Source organism: Mobula birostris, chromosome 27 (assembly GCF_030028105.1).
Source record: "Mobula birostris isolate sMobBir1 chromosome 27, sMobBir1.hap1, whole genome shotgun sequence".
NCBI lineage: Eukaryota > Metazoa > Chordata > Chondrichthyes > Myliobatiformes > Myliobatidae > Mobula > Mobula birostris.
Window position 1 is genome coordinate 17,829,474 of NC_092396.1, and position 26,491 is coordinate 17,855,964.

The 26,491-nt window shown below is 38.7% G+C and overlaps 1 protein-coding gene across 6 annotated transcripts in view; it reads right to left on the reverse strand.

Moving 5' to 3' along the window:
• The window catches only part of kcnab2a (potassium voltage-gated channel subfamily A regulatory beta subunit 2a), a 293,607-nt gene that overhangs the window by 119,739 nt on the left and 147,377 nt on the right, over positions 1–26,491 (reverse strand). Inside the window, exon 1 of one of the 6 annotated variants that reach the window (XM_072244813.1) lies at positions 14,559–14,791. The exons of the other annotated variants lie outside the window; for them this stretch is intronic. Coding sequence (XP_072100914.1) covers positions 14,559–14,776 — 218 coding nt within the window. The 5' untranslated portion in view covers positions 14,777–14,791. Of the gene's footprint in view, positions 1–14,558; positions 14,792–26,491 lie in introns of those variants that run through there. 6 annotated transcript variants of the gene reach the window in all.

Sequence of the window (26,491 nt, forward strand, 5' to 3'; positions counted from 1 at the left end):
ATTAATCAAAGTATTGAGTATAAGAGCTGGAATGTTATGATGAGGTTGTATAAGGCGTTGGTGAGGCCGAATCTGGAGTATTGTGTTCAGTTTTGGTCACCAAATTACAGGAAGGATATAAATAAGGTTGAAAGAGTGCAGAGAAGGTTTACAAGGATGTTGTCAGGACTTGAGAAACTCAGTTACAGAGAAAGGTTGAATAGGTTAGGACTTTATTCCCTGGAGCGTAGAAGAATGAGGGGAGATTTGATAGAGGTATATAAAATTATGATGGGTATAGATAGAGTGAATGCAAGCAGGCTTTTTCCACTGAGGCAAGGGGAGAAAAGAACCAGAGGACATGGGTTAAGGGTGAGGGGGGAAAAGTTTAAAGGGAACATCGGGGGGGGGTGCTTCTTCACACAGTGAGTGGTGGGAATATGGAATGAGCTGCCAGACGAGGTGGTAAATGCGGGTTCTTTTTTAACATTTAAGAATAAATTGGACAGATACATAGATGGGAGGTGTATGGAGGGATACGGTCCGTGTGCAGGTCAGTGGGACTAGGCAGAAAATGGTTCGGCACAGCCAAGAAGGGCCAAAAGGCCTGTTTCTGTGCTGTAGTTTCTATGGTTTCTATGGTTAAGACAGGAGAGTAGGGTTAAGAGGGATAATAAATCAGCCATCATGGAGTGGCGGAGCAGACTCATTGGGCCAAGTGGCCTAATTCTGCTCCTATGTCTTATGATCTATAGGAGGTACTTAATAAACTGTGGCCACCGAGTGCATGCGCAAGCAAGTGGTAGAGCAGGTTAAGAGTTGATGGAAACATGGGGTGGAATGGATTAGTCACAAACACAAGAAAATATGCAGATTCTGGAAATCCAAGCAACATGTACAAAATGCTGGAGGAACTCAGCATCTATGCAAAGGAGTAAACAGTCGACGTTTGGGCTGAGACCCTTTATCAGGACTTCAGGTGTGTTGCTTGGAATGGATTAGTGAAGGAATGGTCTACATGGGTAGTTGATGGTTATCAAGGACTCAGTGGGCCAAGTGGCCATTTCTGTGTGGATTCTCTCGGAGATTGTAATGCGCTATCTAAAGCACTCAGGAGGATCATCTATTTTCAACACGAAATGCAATTCTGCTTTGTTTTTCAGTTAATCTGCTATTATCATGTAACTGAATATTAAATTATCCAGAAGAACTGAAAGTCTAAAATAAACAGCGAAGTCATTGTTCTTGTGAATAAGCTTTAAACACATTAATTGAGATGTAGCAAATCTGATTGCTTGCAGTAATCCAGTTCCTTTTTTTCTCAAATTCTATCAACACATGCTCAGACCCCATGATTGTTGAATACATTTATCTGGAAGGTAGCTAAGCCATACAGCCTGGGAACTACTAGATTCATCCCCGATGGATATAGATTTGTGGATGTCAATTGAAGATATTAAATCATAACAGAGAGGCTCCAGTAATCAAATAAAATTACAACCATGATCGGCCAATATTGAATGTGGAGAGGATGTTTCCAATAGTGGAGGAGTCTAGGACCAGAGGGCACAGCCTTGGAATAGAGGGGTATTCCTTTAGAACAGGGATGAGTAGGAATTTCTTTAGCCAGAGGGTGGTGAATCTGTGGAATTCATTGCTACAGGTTGCTGTGGTGCCAAGCCATTGGGTACATAAAGCAGAGGTCGATAGATTCTTGATTTGTAAATGCATCAAAGTTTACAGGGAGAAGGCAGAAGAAGGGGTTGAGAGATATAATAAATCAGCCATGATGGAATAGCAGAGCATACTTGATTGGCTGAATGGCCTAATTCTGCTTTTATGTCGCATGGTCTTATGAAAACTCATATATGGACAAACTTGTACCTGGCCAGGCAAATGAAAGAAACTGAATTCAGGGATCCCAGCACCCCACCCCCCAGAAAGGAATGGGGGAAAATATCAATGGAAAGAAAATGTGTTGAAACTGTGGGCTGGAAATCTCTTTCTACTCTTAAGCATTATTTTATGCATCATCGGATCCAGGTATTGTTGCAGGGGGCTTGTCAAAGCTTCTGAGAGAAATATCCAAATAAAGATTTTGTAACTGATCGAGTCTGAAACTGATCTATAACTTGAAAGAGAATCTGTTACATAAATCACAACTGAATGCGATTTGGTATGATATAACAGAATTTTAAAGGTGCTATAAACAATAATCTGGTATGACATGTCCCAATATCAAATTAAATTTAACTGGGAAGTTCAAGCAATCATATTATTTACTATACTATATATAGAAAACTTTGCCATGGACAGTCCCAAGCCCAGTTGCGAAAGGAGTGAGAGGGGCATGGGGCTACTAACCCTATCCCATAAAAACCCAGAGCTACAGAAACGCCAGCAGAAGCTCCAAAGACCTTATCCCTGGGAGAGCAAGGATCTTCGCCGAGAAGATATATGAAGTCGTGTGGTGAAAGTGGATGCCACCGGGCCGATCAACCTTCAGCCCAGGATAGAGGACTCAGGCGAGTTGCTGTTAGCAGCCTGTGCCCCAGTAGGGGAAGAAGACATATATGGAAAGGAAAGGGTTAGATAAAATGAATGAGTCCCAATAATGATGGCAAATAAAGAAATTGCAAAAAAAAATACACAAATATTTTGTGTCAGTCTTTATAGTAAATGATGTTTCACAAACAATTCAAATAGTATCTTAGTGCCAACTCGTTTAGGTGGAGAGTGACACAAAGCCTTTATGTCCTTTGTGTAACTTGGAAAAACGTGTTAAAAATGATACATTAGAACTTTCTACTAGATACCAAGAAAATATTGCTGAATATAGTCAGAAATATAACTCCTTGGTGATCAATAACATACAGTAATATGACCAACAATAAACAATCAACATGCATTAACTTAAATATTCCACAAGCAAGTCATCAAATAATACCAAGACAGGGCTCTTTTTGATGTGTACCACAAGTCAGACCTATATGTAATGGGATGGAAATTTTAAAATGCTTACCTTACATAGAACATAGAATAGTTCAGCCCACAATGTTGTGCCGACCCTCAAACCCTGCCTCCCATCTAAGCCCCCACCTTAGATTCCTCCATATACCTTCCAAATGCTTTTTTGCATATCAAATTTTTAAAAGTCTGTTCTTCCTTAGCAAATACAAGTATTTGGAATTTTTGACAATCTAACAATAATTTACTTAACTACAATTTGCAGAAGTGCAATGTTTTCCTGAAACAAAATCTGCATATGGCTCTCTCAACAGGAATTAAATAAATCAGTTTCAGCAACTTCAACCAAAGGTCTCCATGCCAGTCAGCCAAGAACTAAAATGTTATTTACAAATGAATTTACTGCTATTAGTACCACAAATAACTTACAGAAGCATAGAAATTAGGGACAAGAGTCAGTCATTTGAGACTGATCCACAATTTAATATGATCACATCTATCTATCCACTTCAGTGCATTAGTCTGTCTTTTATCCCATTGCTATGACTGTGATCGACCTTACCGGACAGACACTAAGCTGGTGATATAGAAGTCTTTATTCATCACAACAAGGAAGCAGTGTACCACCACTGCGTCGTAATATTCTCCCTCATTGGTGCAGTAAAGGTGAAAAGGGTGAGCCACATTGGGTAACCCTAGTGCAGTTGCAGAGACCACAGCTTTCTTGATATCTGTAAAAGCCTTTTCCTCATTGCTGGCATTCCCACTAGTTGTCCATGTTCTATCAGTTCACCCCAGGAGTCATACTGTCCCTAGTATTTCTCTGGCATTTAACTTTAACCAATACGTATGTGTCTTTGGGGTGCACCTAGTGGATTTTGATAATTTCCTCATGCTAAAATTTTGCATTGCCACACACAACCCGAAGTGAAGGCAGTTTGAATAGAATGCTCTGCTCTTCCCCTGGGGAGAAAGGCCTGTAGATGGTGGTGATGAGCGTCAGCAGTTGACAGGGATCACCGAGTTTCTGAGCCTGTCCTTGCCTGGTGTCTATAGGTGCCATTCCAACAGGCAGTACTGGGTATAGCCTCTCCTATTAGTGGGCACTTTCCCACTTGTCAGCTTTCTGGTCCAGTGCTTCTCAATTTGCCCCATCACTTTCTTCAGCAGTTATTTCCATGGCTGCTGCCCAGTGAACACCCACCGCTGGTCTTACCCCATGTACCTCTCAGTCAGTCTGTCCAGATCCCTGACTAATTCATTCTTGTACTGTTCTAATTGTTCTGCCTGTTTTCACCCATCTCTCTCTCTCTCCCTCCCCTTGAGTATTCTAAATGTTCCTTCAATCTGTCCAGCTCTGTCTCACTCTTCCCTGCATTCATCCCTTTCCTTCTGCAGCTCTACTATTTGGCCACTCTGTGATTCATGACACTTCGTCTCTCTTGCAAGTATACATGACATAGAAAGGCTGCTTTTTTTTTTCAAATCTCACTTCATTATTGACTGTTTTTTCTAACACTGCCAGTGTGCTCCTCCAGGCCCCAGATCTTAACCCATCCAGTTTTGTCCATTCCCTGTTCAACCTTCTCAAGATGGTCATGCACTTTGGCAGAAAGAATAAAGGCGTGGACTATTTTGTAAACGGGGGGAAAATTCAAAAATCAGGGGTGTAAAGGGACATAGGAAAACACATGCAGGATTCCTTTTGGAGAGGACTCAAATACAATAATACAAAAGCAAGGTGGTAATGTTGAGGTTTTATAAGGCATCGGTCAGTTTTGGATCTCCTATCTAAGAAAGGATATACTGGCATTTGAAAGAGTCCAGAGGTTGTTCATGAGAATTATCCCAGGAATGAAAGAGTTAACATATGAGGAGCATTTGATTGCTCTGGGCCTGTACTCGCTACAGTTTCAAAAAAATGAGAGGGGATTTCATTGAAACCTACTGAATATTGAAAGGCCTGGATAGAGTGGCTGTGGAGAAGATGTTTCCTACAGTAGGGGAGTTTAGAACCAGAGGGCACAGCCTCAGAACTAAGGGGCGTCCATTTAGAACAGAGATGAGGGAATTTTTCTTTAGCCAGAGGGTGGTGAGTCTGTAGAATTCTTTGCCACAGACGGGTGTTTGCAGACCAAGTCATTGGGTATATTTAAGTCGGAGGTTGACGGGTCCTTGATTAAACGGGGCATCAAAGGTTACAGATAGAAGGCAAGAGACTGGGGTTGAGAGGGATAATAACTCAGCCATGACGGAATGGTGAAGCAGACTCAATGAGCCGAATGCCCTAATTTTGCTTCTTTGTCTTATGGTCTGAGTTTATGTTGTCAGGGGTGTCTCTGAGTACACAAATATCATAAGTCCACATTGTGACCGTGTTTGATATGCTAAGTAACAACATCCATCTCGTCTGAGCCGTGGTAGTAGGGGACTCCATAGTGAGAGGTACAGATTGGGGTTTCTGCGGCAACAGGCGAGATTTAAGGATGGTGTGTTGCCTCCCTGGTGCCAGGGTCCAGGACATCACGGACCGATTGCAGGGCATCCTCAAGGGAGAAGGTGATCAGCCGGAGGTGGTGGTGCATGTTGGCACAAATGACGTCGGGAAGAAGATGAGAGACTTTTGCAACGTGACTTCAGAGAACTCGGAAGAAGGCTGAAAAGCAGGACCTCCAGGGTGCTTATCTCGAGTTTGCTTCCAGTTCCTTGTGCTGGAGAGGACATGAACAGGGAGATAGGGGATCTGAATGTGTGGCTGAGGAGCTGGTGCGGGGAGCAGGGATTTAGATTCTTGGACCACTGGGATCTGTTTTGGGGTAAGGATGAATTGTACAGAAGGGACGGGTTGCACCTTAACAGACAGGAGACCAGCGTTCTGGCAGGCAGGTTTGCCACTGCTACACGGATGTGTTTAAACTAAGTAGTGGGGGGGGGAAGGGGATGAACAGGAAATATAAGAATGCAGTTAAAGGGAATGAGAAAATAAGAAAAGTTAAGAAAGACAACAGAATTAAAGGGACAGAAAGATCAGGAAGGGATCGGAGAGTATGGGCAAGTGCAATAGGAATCGATGTGAAAGGTGAGGGGAGTAAAAGCATTACTTTAAAAGGATTAAAAGTATTATATATGAATGCACGGAGTATAAGAAATAAAGTGGATGAGCTTGAGGCTCAGTTGGAAATTGGCAAGTATGATATTGTGGGAATAACAGAGACATGGCTGCAAGAGGACCAGGGCTGGGAAATTAATATTCCCTATCACATCCTATCAAAGGGACAGACAGGTTGGCAGAGGGGGAGGGGTGGCTCTGTTGGTGAGGAATGAAATTCAGTCACTTGAGAACGGGGACACAGAATCAGGAGATGTAGAGTCAGTATGGATAGAACTGAGAAACTGTAAAAAGACCCTGATGGGAGTTATCTACAGGCCCCCAAACAGTAGCCTGAATATAGGGTGCAAGTTAAATCAAGGGTTAAAATTGGCATGTTGAAAAGGTAATTCTACGGTTGTTATGGGAGATTTTAACATGCAGGAAGACTGGGAAAATCAGGTTGGTACTGGACCCCAAGAAAGGGAGTTTGTGGAATGCCTCAGAGATGGATTCTTAGAGCAGCTTGTATTAGAGCCTAACAGGGAGAAGGCAATTCTGGATTTAGTGTTGTGTAATGAGCCAGATTTGATAAGGGAACTCGAAGTAAAGGAGCCATTAGGAGGTAGTGACCATAATATGATAAGTTCTAATCTACAATTTGAGAGGGAGAAGAGAAGATCGGAAATGTCAGTATTACAGTTGAACAAAGGGGAATATGGACATGTGAGGGAGGAGCTGGCAAAAGTTGACTGGAAAGATACCTTAGCAGGGATGACAGTGGAACAACGATGGCAGGTATTTGTGGGAATAATACAGAAGATGCAGGATCAGTTCATTCCAAAGAGGAAGAAAGGTTCTAAGGGGAGTAAGGGGCGACTGTGGATGACAAGGGAAGTCAAGGACAGTATAAAAATAAAAGAGAGGAAGTATAACATAGCAAGGATGAGCGGGAAGCCAGAGGATTGGGAGACTTTTAAGGAGCAACAGAAGATAACTAAAAAGGCAATACGGGGGGAAAAGATGAGGTACGAAGGTAAGCTAGCCAAAAATATAAAGGAGGATAGTAAAAGTTTCTTTAGGTATGTGAAGAGGAAAAAATTAGTTAAGACCAAAGTTGAGCCCTTGAAGACAGAAACGGGTGAAATTATAATGGGAAACAATGAAATGGCAGATGAGCTGAACAGGTACTTTGGATCTGTCTTCACTAGGGAAGACACAAACAATCTCCCAGATGTAATAGTGGCCGGAGGATCTAGGGTAACAGAGGAACTGAAGGAAATTCGCATCAGGCACAAAATGGTGTTGGGTAAACTGATGGGACTGAAGTTTGATAAATCCCCAGGGCCTGATGGTCTGCACCCCAGAGTACTTAAAGAGGTGGCTCTAGAAATCGTGGATGCATTGGTAATCATTTTCCAATGTTCTATACATTCAGGATCAGTTCCTGCAGATTGAAGGGTAGCTAATGTTATCCCACTTTTTAAGAAAGGAGGGAGAGAGAAATCAGGCAATTATAGACCAGTTAGTCTGACATCAGTGGTGGGGAAGATGCTGGAATCAATTATAAAAGATGTAATAGCGGCATATTTGGATAGCAGTGGCAGGATAGGTCCGTGTCAGCATGGATTTACGAAGGGGAAATCATGCTTGACTAATCTTCTGGAATTTTTTGAGAATGTAACTATGAAAATGGACATGGGAAAGCCAGTGAATGTAGTGTACCTGGACTTTCAGAAAGCCTTTGATAAGATCCCACGTAGGAGGTTAGTGTGCAAAATTACAGCAAGTGGTATTGGGGGTAGGGTACTGACATGGATAGAAAATTGGTTGGCAGACAGGAAACAAAGAATAGGGATTAATGGGTCCTTTTCAGAATGGCAGGCAGTGACTAGTGGGATACCGCAAGGCTCGGTGCTGGGACCACAGCTATTTACGATATATACAGTATTAATGATTTAGATGAAGGGATTAAAAGTAACATTAGCAAATTTGCAGATGACACAAAGCTGGGTGGCAGTGTGAAATGTGAGGAGGATGTTATGAGAATGCAGGGTGACTTGGACAGGTTGGGTGAGGTGGGCAGATGCAGTTTAATGTGGATAAATGTGAGGTTATCAACTTTGGTAGCAAGAACAGGAAGGCAGATTACTATCTAAATGGAGTCAAGTTAGGAAAAGGGGAAGTACAACGAGATCTAGGTGTCCTTGTTCATCAGTCACTGAAAGTAAGCAAGCAGGTACAGCAGACAGTGAAGAAAGCTAATGACATGCTGGCCTTCATTACAAGGGGAATTGAGTATAGGAGCAAAGAGGTCCTTCTGCAGTTGTACAGGGCCCTGGTGAGACCACACCTAGAATATTCTGTACAGTTTTGGTCTCCATATTTGAGGAAGGACATTCTAGCTATTGAGGGAGTGAAGTGTAGGTTCACGAGGTTAATTCCCAGGATGGAGGGACTGTCATATGTTGAAAGATTGGAGCGACTGGGGTTGTATACACTGGAATTTAGAAGGACGAGAGGGGATCTGATTGAAACATATAAGATTATTAAGGGATTGGACACGCTAGAGGCAGGAAACTTGTTCCTAAAGTTGGGGGAGTCCAGAACCAGAGGCCACAGTTTAAGAATAAGGGGTAGGCAATTTAGAACGGAGTTGAGGAAAAACTTTTTCACCCAGAGAGTTGTGGATCTGTGGAATGCTCTGCCTCAGAAGGCAGTGGAGGCCAATTCTCTGGATTCTTTCAAAAAAGAGTTAGATAGAGCTCTTAAGGATAGCAGAGTGAAGGGATATGGGGAGAAGGCAGGAAAAGGGTACTGATTGTGGATGATCAGCCATGATCACAGTGAATGGTGGTGCTGGCTCGAAGGGCTGAATGGCCTACTCCTGCACCTATTGTCTATTGTCTACCAGCTTGAAATCAAGTCACAATGGTGCAAATAATTTAGCCGTGTTACCTGGTTAGATGCAAACAGTCCTATTGTCTTAATGTTTGGCTCTTGCATATGCAATCTCTTTGGTCTGTGGAACAGCCTGTCCTATGAACTTCTATTTACTGTTTGGAATTTACAAAAAACTGAAGGCTAATTGCAAGCTTCCTGAACTTATTTACATTTACAGTAAGAACTGAAGCCTTGTTCGAATTAATATCTGCTTCATTGAATAACTCCAGAATACTCCCTAACACCCAAGTTCCTCGATTGCTTCAGTGTTAAAAAAAAATCTACCTATTTCTTGAATATATTTAATGACTTGGAATCTGTCACTCTAATGGATCCCACAAGTTCATCTCTCAGGGTGGTGACCCTAGAATCTGGTTTCAGAACTGCAAGGAATAATAGTTACAGGAGACTATTCAGCCCGCTGAGTCTATGCCAACTACCAGCAGTCAATCTTGTCAGTGTTTTTCTCCGACCTTATAGATTATTCTCATTCAAATGTTTAACTGTGTTCTTTCTGATTTTATTTCAAACACTTCAAAATGCCAAAGGAGTCTAGATCATAATTAGCCCTGTATTCAAAATATTTTCCTTACATCCCCCCTCATGTTATTTAAATCTTAATTCTATGTCCTCTGATTATATGCTTCAGGAAATAATTTCCTTCTGCTGAACTCATCACGATCTTATATATCTCTATAAAATTTCATTTTAACCTTCTTTGCTCTAGCTTCTATACTGTAACCTTACAACTGAAATCCCTCCCTTCTGGTACCACTCTGATAAATATATTTTTTCAGCCTCTCCAGGACCAAGGAATAGTTTCAGAAAAAGTGGTTATCCATTCAGACAGAGATGAAGTGGAATTTCTTCTTTTAGAAGGTGATGAATTACGGAACTTCTTAACACTAAAATTCTGTGGCGGCTGAGATATTGAGCTGCATGTAAGGGTTAGATAATTGTCTGGACTTTGGTGACACATAGGGTTATAGCAACAGGTAAGGGATGGATCTGATGCCAAGATGATATCAACCTCATGGGCTGACAGGCTTCAGGTCTCCTATTTATCTCCTACTTATCATGTCTTTCACATCATTCATAAAGTTAGATGACCAGAAATGGACTCCAGCTGGAGATTAATCTGTGTTTTATATAGTTTAAAATAACTTTGCTGCTTTTCTAATCTATATATCTAGTTGAAAATACTGGGATCCTACCCTTTTAGAAAACTTATTACATGTACATTAAAGTGCCAATGTTTCTTTACGCGCTTCAGTCCATATCACCTCTCAGTTTATTGCCAAATTCTATCACAGAATTTCTCAATATTAAATTCCATCTGCCAAAAGTCTGCCCATTTAATTGTTTTCTCTGCATCTTCTCTGCTCCTCCCCATTTAGAACACTTCCAAGCAATGTAACATCTGCAATTTAAGAATTTTTTGTGTGTGCCATACTCTGCCAGAGCCTCGGCGACCATTTTTTTTTCCAAGTGGTTGGCTTGGAGGAAAGATTTTGTGAGTGGTCCTCCACATTCTTCTCACAGCGCAGTTTTTTTTTATGAGGCCGAGTTGCGAGCTTGACACTCAACCCGGCACGGATGGAAAGCGTGCCCAGGAGCGGCCCGACTGGATTTGAACTCGGAGTCTGGCGCTGATCTCGCTGTGCCACCAGCTGGCCCAAAGAAATTTTTACCTTTCTCAGTATAAATTTCTTATTCACACTATATCCCTAGGGAACATGTATACTATTTTCCACTTTGAAAAACAAATACTCTCTACTTGCTGCCTTCAAACCAAATTCTTCAATGCTGCTATCTTTTAATTCCACGTGCCTCAATCTTGCTAACCAGCTCTTAGCATGGAAGTTTATCAAATTCCTTTAGAATAGTCATGTAGACAATACTTACCTCATTCCCTTCTATTTCTTCCAATCTGGTTAATGAAATATAATTTATTTTTTTTATCAATTCTATGTTGGTTCTCCTTTATCAAGTTAAACTTCCTCAAAGTGCCAATTTATGCTTCTCCTCATTAATATTTCTGTAAGCTTTCCATATCTAAGGTTATGCTGAGTATCCCATCATATCTTATCATTTCCTTGTGCTTTTTTAACAGAGTGCTACATTTGCCAGTTGCTTGACCTCTAGCACTTTCTTTGTAAGAAGAAAACACTGGAAATTTATGGCATATCCCCATTTTCCTCAGACACCTAGGTTGCAATCAGACTAAGTAACATGCTTACTTTGAGCAGAGGAGGCACATGAGACTACAGACACTAGAATCGGGAGCAAAAACTCAAATTGCTTGAGCAACATAGTAGGTCAGATGGCATCTGTGAAGAGAGAGGCATAGATGACATTCCAGTCAAGACACTACATCAAGTATCCCTCTGCCCCCGCATTTGCTAACTGACCAGCTGACTTCCACCAGTACTTTATTTTATTTTGAGCACAGACAGCTTTTCTTGTACTTTCATCTTATTGATTTTCACTCTCCCTATTTACTACCTCCTTCTCTATTGACTTTGGCAGAACCTTCTTCCTTCATTGGATTCTGACAAAAGGTCTTCAAACTGAAATATTGACTGCTTATCTTCTCATAGATGTTGCCAAGCAAACGTTTCTACAATTATGTCTTTATTTCAGATTTCCAGCATCATCAGTTTTTTTCTAAGATTTAGACTTAGAGAGATGCAGCCTGGTAACAGAGACATCACCATTGTCCACAAATATAACTGGACCAGCGACGCATAAACTGCCATGTTCCAACTGCAACAAGTGATCTATCACATGGCTCCCCTACAGCTTTTCATCATATGCAAAGCAGAAGTCATGGGAGATGACCAACTTGCCTTTATGGGTTTAATTCCAAAAGCATTCCAGAAACTCCACATCACCCAGAACAAGGTAACTGGCTTGCTTAGTAATTCCAACTTAAAAGTACTCCCTACATCACTGATAGCAGCATATGCCATCTTAAAAAGTAACCCTCCATTGACAGTCTTGAACAACTTCTACTAGTAGGTACAGTAAAAGGCAGCAGATACATGGATTGTCAACACCAGCAGGTTCCCCATCAAGTCACCCAACATCCTGACTTCAGAAACAATATGTTTCCCTTATCAATAGACACACAATGCTGGATGAAATCAGGTCAGGCAGCAAATATGGAGGGGACCAAACAGTTAACGGTTTGGATTGAGGACATAAAAGTTGACTATTTATCCATCTCCATTGATACTGCCTGACCTGCTGAGTTCCTGCAGCATTTTTTGTGTGTTGCTCTGGACTTCCAGCATCTGTAGAATCTCCTGTGCTTATGTTTCCCTTGTCACCAGCGACTGTGAAACCTGGGACTGCTTACCCAACAGTACACTCATCAGAAGGACTGCTGTGGTTTCAATAGGGCGATTCTGCATTACCTTCTTTAAAAAAAAGCACTTAGGAGGGGAAATAAATGCCAGATGTGTCAACAATACCCAACTCTGTACACAAATAATAATATGATTGACATAGTAATTTTCCAAAAGTCTTTCACTGACAGAAAACAAGGCAAAAGAAAAAGCCCAATCTAGGTCATTACAGGCAATATCAGAAACGATTTAACAGATCAATTTGCCAGTTATAGTCTGTAATCACTTCACATGATCCATTAGTAAATTACATATGGTAAAATGATAGCAAAATGTCAATTATAACTTTTCTTCCAGTTTTCCCTCTGGGTCTGATTGAATTTTGCTGTTAGTTGAGAGTGCTTCAAAATTCCGCTAACTTTCAATTGCTTTCCGAAGGATTCTTTTCCTTTCCAAGCTTCATCATTTTCTTAAAATTAAGATAAATCCAGGGCCAGAGTGAGACGTGAGAGGGAAAAGCTGAAACTGCTGAGGAAATTTGGAGGTTGAAAGTGGATGGTGCAAAAAAAAGATCATCAGTGGCTATCTGGCGGCCAACAAGATTGTTGGAACAGTTACTTATCCAGTGAGAGTCAGGTAGGGTGACACGGTTAGTGTAACACTATTGCAGCGCCAGTAACCCGGATTCAATTTGGCTGCTGTCTGTAAGGAGTTTGTAGATTCTCCATGTGACCACGTTTTCCTTCCAGGCTGGTAGGTTAATTTGTCACATGGTGTAATTAGGCAGCGTGGGCTCATTGGAGTGATTAAGGACCTGTTACTGTGCTGTATCAATAGATAGATACATACATACATAGACACATACACAGACAGACTTCAAGGCTATGAATACCTTCATCCAATAGGCAGCCAGCAAACATTCATAGCCCATGAACAAGCAAATTAAAATTACAGAAGTGGTAGCTAGGTTTCTATTGTGTGCTAATGCATGTATACAGGGGCTTTGTGAGTTAGAATGTAAGGTGTCCAGAAATCCTGGAATGATATCATGGACTTGCAACCCACAATCAGATCCCATTTATAACACGCAAAACATTAAGCTACACCAATCAAATTTTGAATGTGTTACTTGATTGACTTCTCATTTCAGACAGCAATTTATACTAATTTATTCCCTGTTGAATTTTTGTTTGATAACAGCATTCCCCTTTCTGTTTCTTAAAACACCTTCCTGTCAATTGAAAATGTTAACTGTATGAAATTACAGCCATATTTCAAAGAAGTTTCAAAGCATGGGACACACACATCTTGTTGCGCAGAGACTTAATCTTTGGCAGTTATAGGAGAGAAATGAAAAAACTGCAAGTTGCACCTACATCTACCTGTAGTAATTTTAAGAAACCTACAATGAAAATTACCAGAGCTAATTTTTGAGATTAGCCTGAACAGGCAAGAGCTGTATTCCTTGAATAGAGAAGACAAGATATTAATCTATTGGGAATATCAAAGTATTTAGTGGAATAAATAAAAAAGGGCATTATATTCATTTTTGTGCTAACTATACAAGAGTAATGCCAGATACACTTCTTCATGCAAAGGAAACCGGAAATTTGGAACTCCGTCCTTGTTGAGGCTTGGGTTCAACTGAACATTTATAAACTGAAATTTGTGGTAGGCAGGGCTATCAAGAATTGTAATACCAAATTATTCAGCTGAAGTTAAGATAGATTTCACCCATGGTTGATTGAACAGTAGAGTAGGCTCCAGGAACTGAATGGTCACTTGTGTAGCCACACTCTATAAAGAATACATGTACTCTGGTAGGTGGTCTCCTTGCTACAGGAATTAGGCAATAGGTTTTTCAGTAAAATTTAGAAATAGAAGTTAAAGCAAGTTTCCTCAATTTCTACAATAATTTTCAGAACAGAAAATGGCAACAGACCAACCAAATCCAAGTTGTTATTTGAGATGTCAACAACCATCCCAAACCAATGTTCTTGTTACATCTTTCAACCATCTCTTTCTCTATTAGTATCATACGCTTGCCCCTTGAATCTCTTCAAAGTTTTCATTTGTATTGTAGCTTCCATTAAGCTTATGCGACAAGCCTACCTTAAATAATTTTTTATGTGTAAAGAAACATTCCAGCATGCAGGTTATAGGCACGAATCATTTGACGTGTTTCAGTTGTCAACAACAAATCATACTAAAAGGAAAATAATTACTCTTACCTATACTTCATCCCTGTCTGATAGGCTGTACAGTTCTCCAGTGACAGACAATGCATTAAGAGAAATTCCTCCATCTTCTTTGTCTGGGCTAAGGCTCTGACTTCTCGAAGCTTCTGCATCTCAATTGTATCACTCTGCCGTACCAGATTCAGACCCTGGTCTGAATGGTATCGAGTTATTCGCTCCTTCAAGTTTTCGGTGTATGACATGGACAACATTTTCTCAACTATCTTGGGAATCTGCAGATTTTCAGGTTGTACATTTTTGCATGAGACGACTAGATTTATATTTGCTAGGGCCTTACCGTCACTAATGTTAGAGCTAGGCGTGGTGAACATGTTACGAGGTGGCAAAGGACATCAACTAACAAGATAAATACTTTAGGCTGGACTGTCTAAAAATAGTACCATCAGTGTGTTCATGAGCTATGTTGTTCCGAATGCCAACAAACAAGCAATCTCACATTGTTATCAAAGTTTCTTTCAGGGTAATGGAGGAAAGAAAATAATTAATTTATGAATTTTGTAATTATAACATATGCATTTAAGAAGCATATTTACAAATCTCTCAGTAAATAAAAGCAGCTACTGGGGAAAGTATCAGTGCAGAATCTAAAACGGTAAGCTAGTTTATTTGTAACTAAGTCACTACATAACTCACAGCATGATATAGTATTTGATGTTTTCCCAAGAAGAAAGTGGGATTGATACCATGTTAGCAAGTTATACCAAAACTTGCAGTTCCTCATAGAAATGGAATTTCCAGTCACTGAAGCAAACTCTCATCTGAAGTAATCTGAAAAATGTAATATTACAGATTCTTGTGAAACGTTCCTATATTTTCAACATAAGTTCTTGTGAACTTTCCTAGGTAGATTAGACATATAGCCAGATCTGTTGGTGCAGGGAAGTGGATTAAGATAATCTTCACAAGTTTACATTTTAATTCTGTTGGGGAAATATTCAGCCACTTCTACAAATTTCACTCTTATTTTGACTACATTTAGTGAGGAAAAAAGGAATCTTTCACAAAATGGCAAAATACTAAAACGGCACAACATCATATTTCTTGTCAAATGTATTTTATGCAAAATCTAAGTTTAATTTTTTTTAATTCACACTTCATATACTGTTTGAAGTTCAGGCACCTATTTTCTGTTAAGTTGAAGGAACTCTTGTACTTGTTTCCACTATCAGCAAATTAAAAATACAATATTACAATTTTTGTGGAATTTTTTTAATCCCCTAACCCCTTTCGTCCTCTTTACATTTGATTTTGGGCATCGTTCCATGGACAGCTTACTCCCAAGACCAGTACTACTTATACAGTGAACAACAGCAGAGTATCTGACTGAACAGAAACAGTTTTACTAGTTTGGAACTTGGTGATGTGGAAGTACCTGACAGCAAACCAAGAGCAATCTCCATAGCAACCAGAGACCAGAACCAACAACCATAGACCAAAACCTGAATATCTGCCTTTTCCTGCATAGTTCACTACCAGTGTAGCTCCTGAGCAACAATGCCTTTTGAATAGTATTCCAGAGTGAAAGGGATACAAGCACCTGGTGACTATGGATTTGCTGATCTGCAGGGCAAGTGGATGCAAAAACAAGGTAGGCTTTTCTGGAGCAATGAAATAGCAACGCATAGATCTTTCCAAGGAGGAAAAATTATCAATTTATCAACTAAACTATGGTACAAGAGAGCAGAATCATTGACAATTAAGATTCTTCTTAATCTTTGGCAACATTACTTGGACTAAATATATTATTTTAAAAGGTACATTATTTCATTCATAAAAATAATTAACCAGACAGGAATTATATTTTATAGTTAAATTTGGCATAATTTCCAATTATTTTAGAAATGGAATCAAAGATGCTGACCAACATATTTCTTTGCTAATGATAAACTTCCTACTTAGTTTAGCAGAAAAGAAATGCATTTTGAAATACAATTTTCCTTAGTTGCGCCTAGTTAATTTTTAATCAAAAAGCATCAATGATAAATGCAGCACGGTTTCAAAAACATTATAACTCTAGAAAAGATTATGTTTTTAATAGCACACTGGGGCCACTGGTTCACATCACACTGCTCATACGTGATTGAAGCAAGCTTCAAAGCAAATTTACTTAAAGTAAAAGCCCTAATGAAATCTGGACTTGCTGATCTCAGTGTAAAAAAGATACAAAATTGTATTGTACAAAAGGGGAAGAATATTTACTCGTGCACAGCTTTTAGTTAAACAATAGTCACTTCATCTTTTTAGACTCATTGTCTTTTTAAAAAGCCAAAAACAATATTCACTCCTTACAACATCACCACTTACAATGGTTCTAACTTTAAATATTAATCACTGAAGTTTTCTTTTTAAAAATATGTGATTAGATACCACTATTGGTTTAAAATGCTAAAAGCTGTTTCTCTACAACTGACATGACCAGTACTTGTAGTTACAAAATGCAACAAAAATGTTTAGTATTCAACTTGAACTTGAAATGAACATTTGCTAAAGCTTATTTGTGCAACATTTTAGTTGGGAAAGAATATAACAAAATTATCTCATTATCTGAGGCTGTTATTTTGCCATCAATCCTATATTCCAGTGGTCCCCAACCTTTTTTGCACTGCGGATGGTTTAATATTGACAATATTCTTGCGGACTGGCCAACTGGGGTGGAGGGGTGATGTTCAAGTAGATTTGCCAACTTTTTCACTCCCAAATAAGGGACAAAAGTAGCAGTCAAATACGGGACACTTGTGTTTACCCCGAGAAAGACTACCATGACCACGAAGCCTTGCACGGGCACCTGTGTGCGGATGCGTGACGTGCCGATTATTTTCCTACAAATCAGTTTTGGCTTAATCTTCCCGATTCCGTTAAGTGAAACTACACTGTACATACATTATTTCTACTTTATATAGGCTGTGTATTTATCATATCATTCCTGCTTTTACTATATGTTAGTGTTATTTTAGAATTATGTGTTATTGGTATGATTTGGTAGGTTATTTTTTGGGTCTGGGAACACTCAAAAATTTTTCCCATATAAATTAATGGTAATTGTTTCTGCGCTTTACGCCATTTTGGATTAGGAACGGTTTCATAGGAACGCTCTGCCTTAGCGGCGGAAATACGGGACAAGGGTGGTCCCGTATGGGACAAACCAATTTAGCCCGATATACAGGATGCCCCGGCTAATATGGGAGAGCTGGCAACCCTATGTTCAAGTTCAACAGTGCGTGACAGGGAATGAGGAAAGGTGTAGCTGACTCATATCGTTTCATATTGCCAAATCATATCGTTTCTTCGTGGCCCAGTAGCAGATGCTTTGCGGCCCGGTACCAGTCGGCAGCCCAGTGGTTGGGGAGCACTGCTATATTCTTCACAACCTCTCAATCCTAAATATCCATTTCTCGCTAAATATACCAACTTCTTGTGAGTTACAAATTCAAAAATCCTCTTCAGAATACATGGTCAAACAATCATTCATCATAATTATTGACACCAAGTTTGACAAGCTATATTAACACAGGAATCATTTGAGAAAACCTCATTCTTAACAATTGTTTCATTTCAGCAGGAATCACTAGACTAATTGTAAGAAGCAGAAAGTACAACTGTTTTTTTACCTCACTACTTCACCATGGTCACTGGGATCCCATCTATGCAACTCTGCCCTCAACCAGAAGTTTTTACACTCAGAGTTGATATACATTGTTTATGCTGCCAGATCTATTCAAATCTCTACTAAAACATCTTTCCATAATTTATGGTCTTATGGTCTTAAAACATCTTTCAAATACAAATTTTCCAAAAAATGTGAAACTATCTCAACAAATTGAAAAAGCAGGGTAACAATTCAAGGCAAATAGATCCTCTCATTATATATTTTGATAAAGTAAAATAATTCTGATTAATTTAAAGTAAACTTCAAAGCAATCAAAAAAAATCAGTGTTCTGCAAAACACATTTGTGAAGAATTTCGATGTCATTTCTAACTGAAGCTAGCAAGTTGGAATAGAGTTGTATATAGCCAGAGTGAAGTAATTGTGAAAAATTAATTTCAGGCATAACCTTTGCTGGACTATGCAATGTTAATTAGTTCCAGTTTACAAAAACACAGGAATGAAAATTCATCTTGATGCTGAGATACATCTAAATAGCATTTCAAACTGAATCACAGTTCTGAAGAACCACTGCACTATTAAAAGCATAAGGTTTCATGAAGACCCCTTAGTAAAACATCAATGCATGCAGAAAAGAAAATGAACTAATTAAAGCAATTAGAAATAAATTAATGTGACTTCCTTAAAAGGGGAGAAAAAAATCACACTAAAACATGATTAATTTAGCGGCACAATTTCTAAGTCAGATTTACGAGTCTCTTGAAGCTCACACCCCTCCCTTAGAAGTTGAAGACATTTCCTACACAAAAAGTTAGCAATGTTTCTTGGAATCATGTACAAATAGAACTGGCTAAATCTGGTCCATATGAGTAACAACACCACCAAAAAAGGAGCAAATCAGAGGTCTGCAAGAGTGAAGGCAGGCAGAGAAAATAACACATGGACAAGGGAAAACTAAAATTTGATACAAAAACATTGAACTCAAAGTCTTCAAAGTCAGAAACACAGAAAAGTTATAGTTTGAAGTACCATAACTATTATTTTCAAATGTATATAATATTTAATAGTTATGTTTTCAGCTATCAAAAACTGAAGCAAATATGATTTAACGATTTTTTGTGCTACTGCCTCAGTTTTTTAAAAGCTTTTCAGCAGACTTATTCTTGGCAAATCATACTATGAATACTATGCATTCAAATTTATGTTGGCCAGATTTAATAGAAGCAAGCCTCATCTCCAGACAAAAAAATTGGAGTTGAATTTAAAACTGCACTCAACCATCTTAAACAGGTTGATTCCATCTGATTGAGAAATGCACTAGTGTAAAAACAGCAGAGAATTGATAATCACCAATACCTTGGTCTCATAAATAGACTCCATGTCGAATTCTGACAAAGACCACTTACATTACAGACCTCAGGATACCTGAACCACAAACAGCCTGAAGATTTGAATTTGTTTTAATTTGTACTATATTGAAAATAACTGGTAACTATTTATAACCAAGAGCATTTGAGATTGTTGTCAAGCCTGCACATAAAAATGAATTGGTCTTGTTTTCTAATTTTTGCTTGCTGTTGCAGGTAAATAATTAAGCAGCAAAGAATGGCAAAATGTTCTGTAACATGTAAATAGCAAAGTAATTTGAGAAACCTACTGAGAAGTAGATTTCAGCCAGGTTAATTTAAATTCTTGTTTCTAATTAATACAGTCCTTAAAGAGAAGCAACACACCCCAGATGGCCAGACATAATTGTCAACATTATGATAAAAGGAGAGGTTTATTCTTCTAGTTTGAAGTGATGTTTCTATTACAACACTAACTAAAATGTAAGATATTAAAGTTAAGCAATTATTATGCACCAATACATTTTCCAGCAGCTGCTTTTAGTCAGAGGTATTCAAACTTTTACAGAAAATTTAGTGATTCTAATTACAAAGTCTGTACTCTTCATAAATGCTTTATAACATCAGGTAAAGGAAAATGGCATAAAAACCAGTACGTATGCATTCATTCAAGAAAATACACTCTCCGCATAGTCCACTCTGTCATTTTAAATACAGTTTTATTAAAAGTAAGGAGGAAAAACTCACCAAATTTCTAGAGCAACTGCTTGGTTTAAAACTGGGAATGCACATTTATAGGGTCAGCAAGACGCTACTACAATATTTGGGGTGTGTTCTACGTCAGTCAAAAGCAATTAGCAAGTACCAAATTCTTTTCCTCCCCTGGATTAAGTGGTTTCTTGATGCAGCCCATTTGCTCTTATCAGCAAACTCGCATCTTGGCAAATAGTGGCTAAATTATTTACAGCATTCTCTTCTACTAAAAGCTTACAGTAGCAGATAAAGAATTGGTTACTGCTTAAAGGGATGCAGCCTCTCTTACCTTTAATGAAGTGCTTAGAAACCTGGGCAGCTTTTTCACTGTAATTGCAGAGTTCGTGTATTTGTAACTAGGTGACAACGATTGGCTAAAAACTGTGTTAAACCCCAAGATAAATGGACCTTTTGCTTCATTCTCCTAGAAGTACAATTTCATTGGAGGTTATTTTAGATTATCTGCTGGAGTAAAGAAAACCATATGGTTTCCTCATTGATTGGAGGCCACTATGATTTTCTTTAATATAATACTGAAGTCTATGTTTGCTGGTTTGAACTTACAAGTTTAAACATTTAAAAAGTTTTAAAATTCTGTATCTTTGTAAATCAACCCCAAACTGTGGTATTAGTATTGCTGAGACACCAACGATACCTTTGCACCTGAGAATCCTCCACTAAATAATGTATGAGATGCATTTTCACAAGTCAAGCTTCCTAATTAAAATACACAATAAAAGCTGATATTTGAATTAAAATGCGTTAAAATAGAAGCTATCCCTACTTAGTTAGGCTTTAACCAGACCCCAGACCACCTCATTTGCTCCCTAAATGCCCTCGGAAATGAAGGAGCAAGCCACTCAGTTAAGGAACAGTTTGAGTTGAGCAATAAATGCTGGACTGGTCAGCAATTCCCACATCTCATGAAAGAATGAGGGTTAAAAAATAGAAAGATGAGTAACTAGATCACGTCACCTACTTGCATCATTTATGCGATGTTGCACCTCTGGTGCCAGCAATATCAGAAATGAGGAAACAATGCTGTTGGCAAACATGCTCTATAAATACAATAGAAACACAAACCTTTCACAGCTACCCAAACTGATTTTTTAAAAATCAAATCTGATTTTAGTCTGTAATCAGGTAGCAATTTACCAGGAGACTGGAGATGCTGAATCTGAAGCAAAAAAAAACAGCTGGAGGAACGCTACATCAAGCAGCATCTGTGGAGGCAAAGGGGCAGTTGATGTCTCAGGTCAAGACCGTGTACAGTCCTCTAACAGGCTGTTTTCTGCATTCTGGCTGAGATTCTATACCTTTTGCAACATGTACAATTTCCTGTGGTTGGTAAACAATGAGAGTAGAAGATACGTCCCAAGCAGGTGTAAACTTAACACTTTAATACAAGCATATCATACAAATCCTTTACTGATATTTAATGAGAGGAACATTTGCTCTAAAGCCTGTGAAAATGATCAGCTATGAACAGTATTTAATTTAATGTGTCATAGTAAGTGTTTGTAGAGGCTTGACCACTTTTATTTTTACCCTTAAACCACAAAGCTTTTATAATTGTGATCCATTCATTCCTGCACCTGCCCAATGGGATTACTAACTTGTTAATAGAAATCTCTTAAATGGCATTTTGACAAGAGTCAGAATAATAATATCAATCAGACCAGTTTGACCAAACAGTGCTCTCTGCTCAGATCAACACACAGAAAATGCTGGAGGAACTCAGCAGATCAGGCAGCACCTATGGAAATGAATAGAAAGATCTTGGCCCAAAATATCGACTATCTATTCATTTCCATAGATGCTGCCTGACCTGCTGAGCTCTTCCAGCTTTTTGTGTGCATTGCTTTGGATTTCCAGCATCTACAGACTTTCTCATGTTTATGATTCTCTACTCAGATATGCAGAAATAACCTTATTGCACCTTGATAGACAATTAGCAGAAGTCAAGACATGAACATGTCAGATAATTTTTGGGTAACACATCCATCACCAAGTATCATACTTTTAGCAATACTGCAGGAAAAAAGATATATTACAATTCATACCCACACGCCCATGCATTCCTACCCAGAAATGACTATGTGGAATTGCCTCTAGTTTCCAGGTTATCAAAAATGAAATAGCACATCATCCTGGTGATTATAAGGTCAATTCCTCCTCCTAAGTTCTTTTAAGACAGTCCCTTGATTGTATGACTTGTTTCTATCAAATTGAAGGTTCTAAAGCAGTATTAATCCCAATGATTTGATAGCATGGCAGTTAGCGCAATGATTTACATCACCAGCGATCATCAGTCAGGGTTCAATTCCTGCTGCAGCCTTGAAGGCATTTGTATGTTCACCCTGTGACTTTGGTTTCTTCCCACATTCCAAAGACATACAGATTAGGGTTAGTAAGTCATGTGCATGCTATATAGGCACCGGAAGTATGACAACACTTACAGAATGCCCTCTGCACATCCTTGGACAGTGTGATCATTGACACAAAAATAACACATTTCACTGTATGTTTCGCTGCTTCGATACACGTGTGACAAATAAGGCTCTTAACTTAACCTTCAAATCTCGTGTGGGAACTGCAGGCTCTTCCTTCCCACAGGCTCTTCCACACACAAGGCTGTTGATGTTGATGGTGATGGGTAAGGAAGTGTCTGATTTGTGAGGTGGTACACACATGCCACCTTTTACACAGGTCCTTTCCCTGCTCCCAAGACATGGGCTCCAGATGTTTAACATCATCCTGGCCAAATTCCCAGGGATCATCTCAAGGAGGCTTAGAGCCTAGCATTACATAGTGCAAGCCAACACATACAATGACATTGTTCTTGTCTAAGGCTTGAACCTTGGCACCATCGCCCTGTAAGCATGTTAATGCCAATTTATGTACCCGGCAATGTGGAACAGCACAGAGTGCAACACATCCCTCAATAGCTTCCAATTTAATAACTCTGGGGAGGGTGGGGTGGCTGCATTCCTTGCAAACAGTCAATATCATGATTTTCCAAAATGCAAACTATCATTCCTCTAATAGTGGAACAGCTTTCTTGATGTATGTGCCAAAATCTGAGTTGAATTGAAAATAATCTTATGTTTATTTTCCCCTCATAAATTCTATATTCTATGAGAGTGAATTTTGCTTCATATCTTGATTTGTGAATTCTGCAAGAGCAAAGTTTTCATAAACCAAACAGATGTAACAAATACGAGGGGGTTGTATCTGTTAAACAGAGAGTCAAATGATGAACTGTGTAGTTATCTGACCCTAGAATTCTTTTTTTTTACTTCATTTTGGACAATGCTCTTTGATTTTTCAGCTTTACAAGGTATTGCTAATTGCCAGGTATGCTTTCTGTATCCTTCCTAAATCTAAGGAGTTTTTATGTAATCATTAGTCCATATGTTCAATCAATCAATATATTCTTGAAATTCTCTAAAATTTATTACAAGTATTTGGGAATTGTTAGCCATGCCATTCAATATCCATCTCTAATTTCTCAAGCAAGTATTAGTGAACCATTTCATTGAACTGCTGTAGCCCTCGGAGTGAAGGCATCACTGTTGTTGGGCAGGGAGTTCCAGGATTGTAACATAGCAATGATAAAGTATGATACATTTCAACATCAGAAAGATCTGCAAATGTAGAAGGAAGTTTGAGAATGCTCGAATCCCCATACATTTTAAACCTTGTGCTTCGAGGTGGCAGGTGCCAAATGCTGTTGGTGAATCATCAGAATGTTTTGTAGGTGTTCTAACACCATGTTAGAGCAGATGAGTTTTAGGTGGTGTATGGAGTACCAGTCAAGCTCTTGGATGATAAAGGGCTTCAGCAAAGTTGTTGAAGCTATCTGTCCTCATCCAGAGAAGTCTATCATTCTCCCGATAGTTGTACAGCTTTGAGGAGTTGGGGGGATGAGCTCCTCACTGTAGGATGCTCACCAGCTCAGGTTACCATAGAATTTATTTGGCAGATCTAAAAAATGTCACATTTCCTCATTAATATATTAATGCATCAACCTGGATGCTGTATTAGGGAAGAAAATATGTGTGGCTTATGGCTTTCTTCAAGTGGTATACATACTCTATAGCCTCAAGGTTAAAACCAATTCTTATTTAAGATAACTAGATTGGTTATTTGATTGAGATTGTTGTTTAAAGAGTGATTAAGAATATTCTATGCTTACTAGAATTTAGAGAAAATAGATTAATTCATTGATTCTGAGAAAGTAGATGCTGAGAGTCAGTTTTCTAGAAATAAAGAGCATAAGCACAAGAAAAGGATGGACAAGAAGAAATATTTTTACTCAAAGGACTATAAGTTTTTTAAATTTTCTAGCAACATGTCATATAACAATTCGTACATACAAGCCATGGTACTTTGCTCCAACAATAATATGGTGCGATAGGCCTCCAGTTTCCAGGTTTTAGATAATCAGAAAAATAATGGTGGGATATACTCAAGACTGATTTCAGCAGAATTTTGGACAGCAAGGAAAATGGAACTCAGAAGTGAAAGAGGAATAGATTGTAATCTTAATCAATGGCAGAGCAGAATGGAGGGCTAGCATGATCTACTTCTGTTTCTGTTGCTCATGTTCTTCCAGCCTTAAACAACTTTTACCACTCTATACAAATTGTATTTTGCCACTAAATACAAGTATATTGCTTGCTAAATTTTAAAATTTTGGTCATTAGTCCTTCTATGAAAAAGTGTTGCAAAAAGCCGGAATAAGAAGGGAGCTGCTATCATCAATCAGGAAACGGCAGGTGGAATTTCTGGGACATGTACTCAGGAAAGAGAAGCTCAAAAATCTTGGAGTAGCAGGAAAAATTAATGGAAGAAAAAGTTGCGGTCGACAGCGCATGACATTCATGAGTCACAGCAAGGGATGGACAGGCAAAAGTTTTGTAGAGCTTATTAGAACTTCTCAGATTAAAGAAACAGATGGAAGACCATGTTTACCCCGTCATATGATATGGCATATAAGGATAAAGATTCCTTTATTTAGTTTCACTCTAATATAATCAATAAAACTTAAGAGAATAGCGTTACAATGCATCTTCTCTTGTACTCTTAACATTGTTTTTGCCCATAGTTACAATCATACATCAAAGAAAGAGGCCCTTTGGCTCTTATGTGATTGCAGCTATCAGGCACCCATCTATAATATAATCCTATTTACCAGTACTTGATCCTGTAGGGAACAAAATACTAATGCTCAAAGGTTAGTTATATAATTAAACAATATTCCAACAGGAATGAAATTATCACATATTTGGATAAAATCTTGCAATTCTGTTAAAACTAACAGTTTTCCCCAAGACTGATTTATAAATTGTGCCATAATGGAACTGAAGCGATATATGCCATTAGATTTTTTTTTAGCAATTTCTGAGAAATTACTATTTCTACAATTTCACAATTCATTAATAGTGTCAGCAAATTCTAGTAAATCATAGGGAGACAAGATAGACCTACTGATCACAGAAAACATTACTGACATCTCTCTTCAAGAAAGGTTAGTTATACTCCATAAAAACAAAGTTCTACAATCAATATGGATTAGTACTGTCTCACACAAAATACAAAAACAAATTCTTTCAAAATTATATAAAATGGCAATAAAACTAAAGTAATGCTTATGAGATAAGCTACATAACAAACATAAGAATCATGCAACAGGCATGCACCAGGCATAATTGTGCAAAAGCGTCTTCAACTTAAACCCTCAATTTTTTTCAATATTGCCTGCAATTGTTACCCTATTGATTGAAAAAACTTATATTTTCCAGCACTTTTCTCTTATTTCCTTTTCTGCCGATACTTCCTCTATGTTAGCATTATTCTCAATAGATGGTATTGTCAGTATTTAATTCCCAGAATGTCACAACTGAATTAAATGCAGCACCCATGCATGCATTTCCCGCAAGGTTACTGGATAACAAATGGGAGTGGGAATTCTGCTCAACTTTCCCCTCGCTCATACATGGAGTAAGTGCCTTGAATGTTACTCTGCTGACATTACAGTGCAACTCAGGGATCAAATTCAGAGGTCCTCAGAACAGAACGATATATTTTCATTACTATCTGAGCCACAAAACACGTTTCTTAACCTAAGGGAGGTGTGAGTGCTTACACGTAAAACTTAAAAGATAAAGAACATTGGAGTTTGTTCGCACTTAGCATA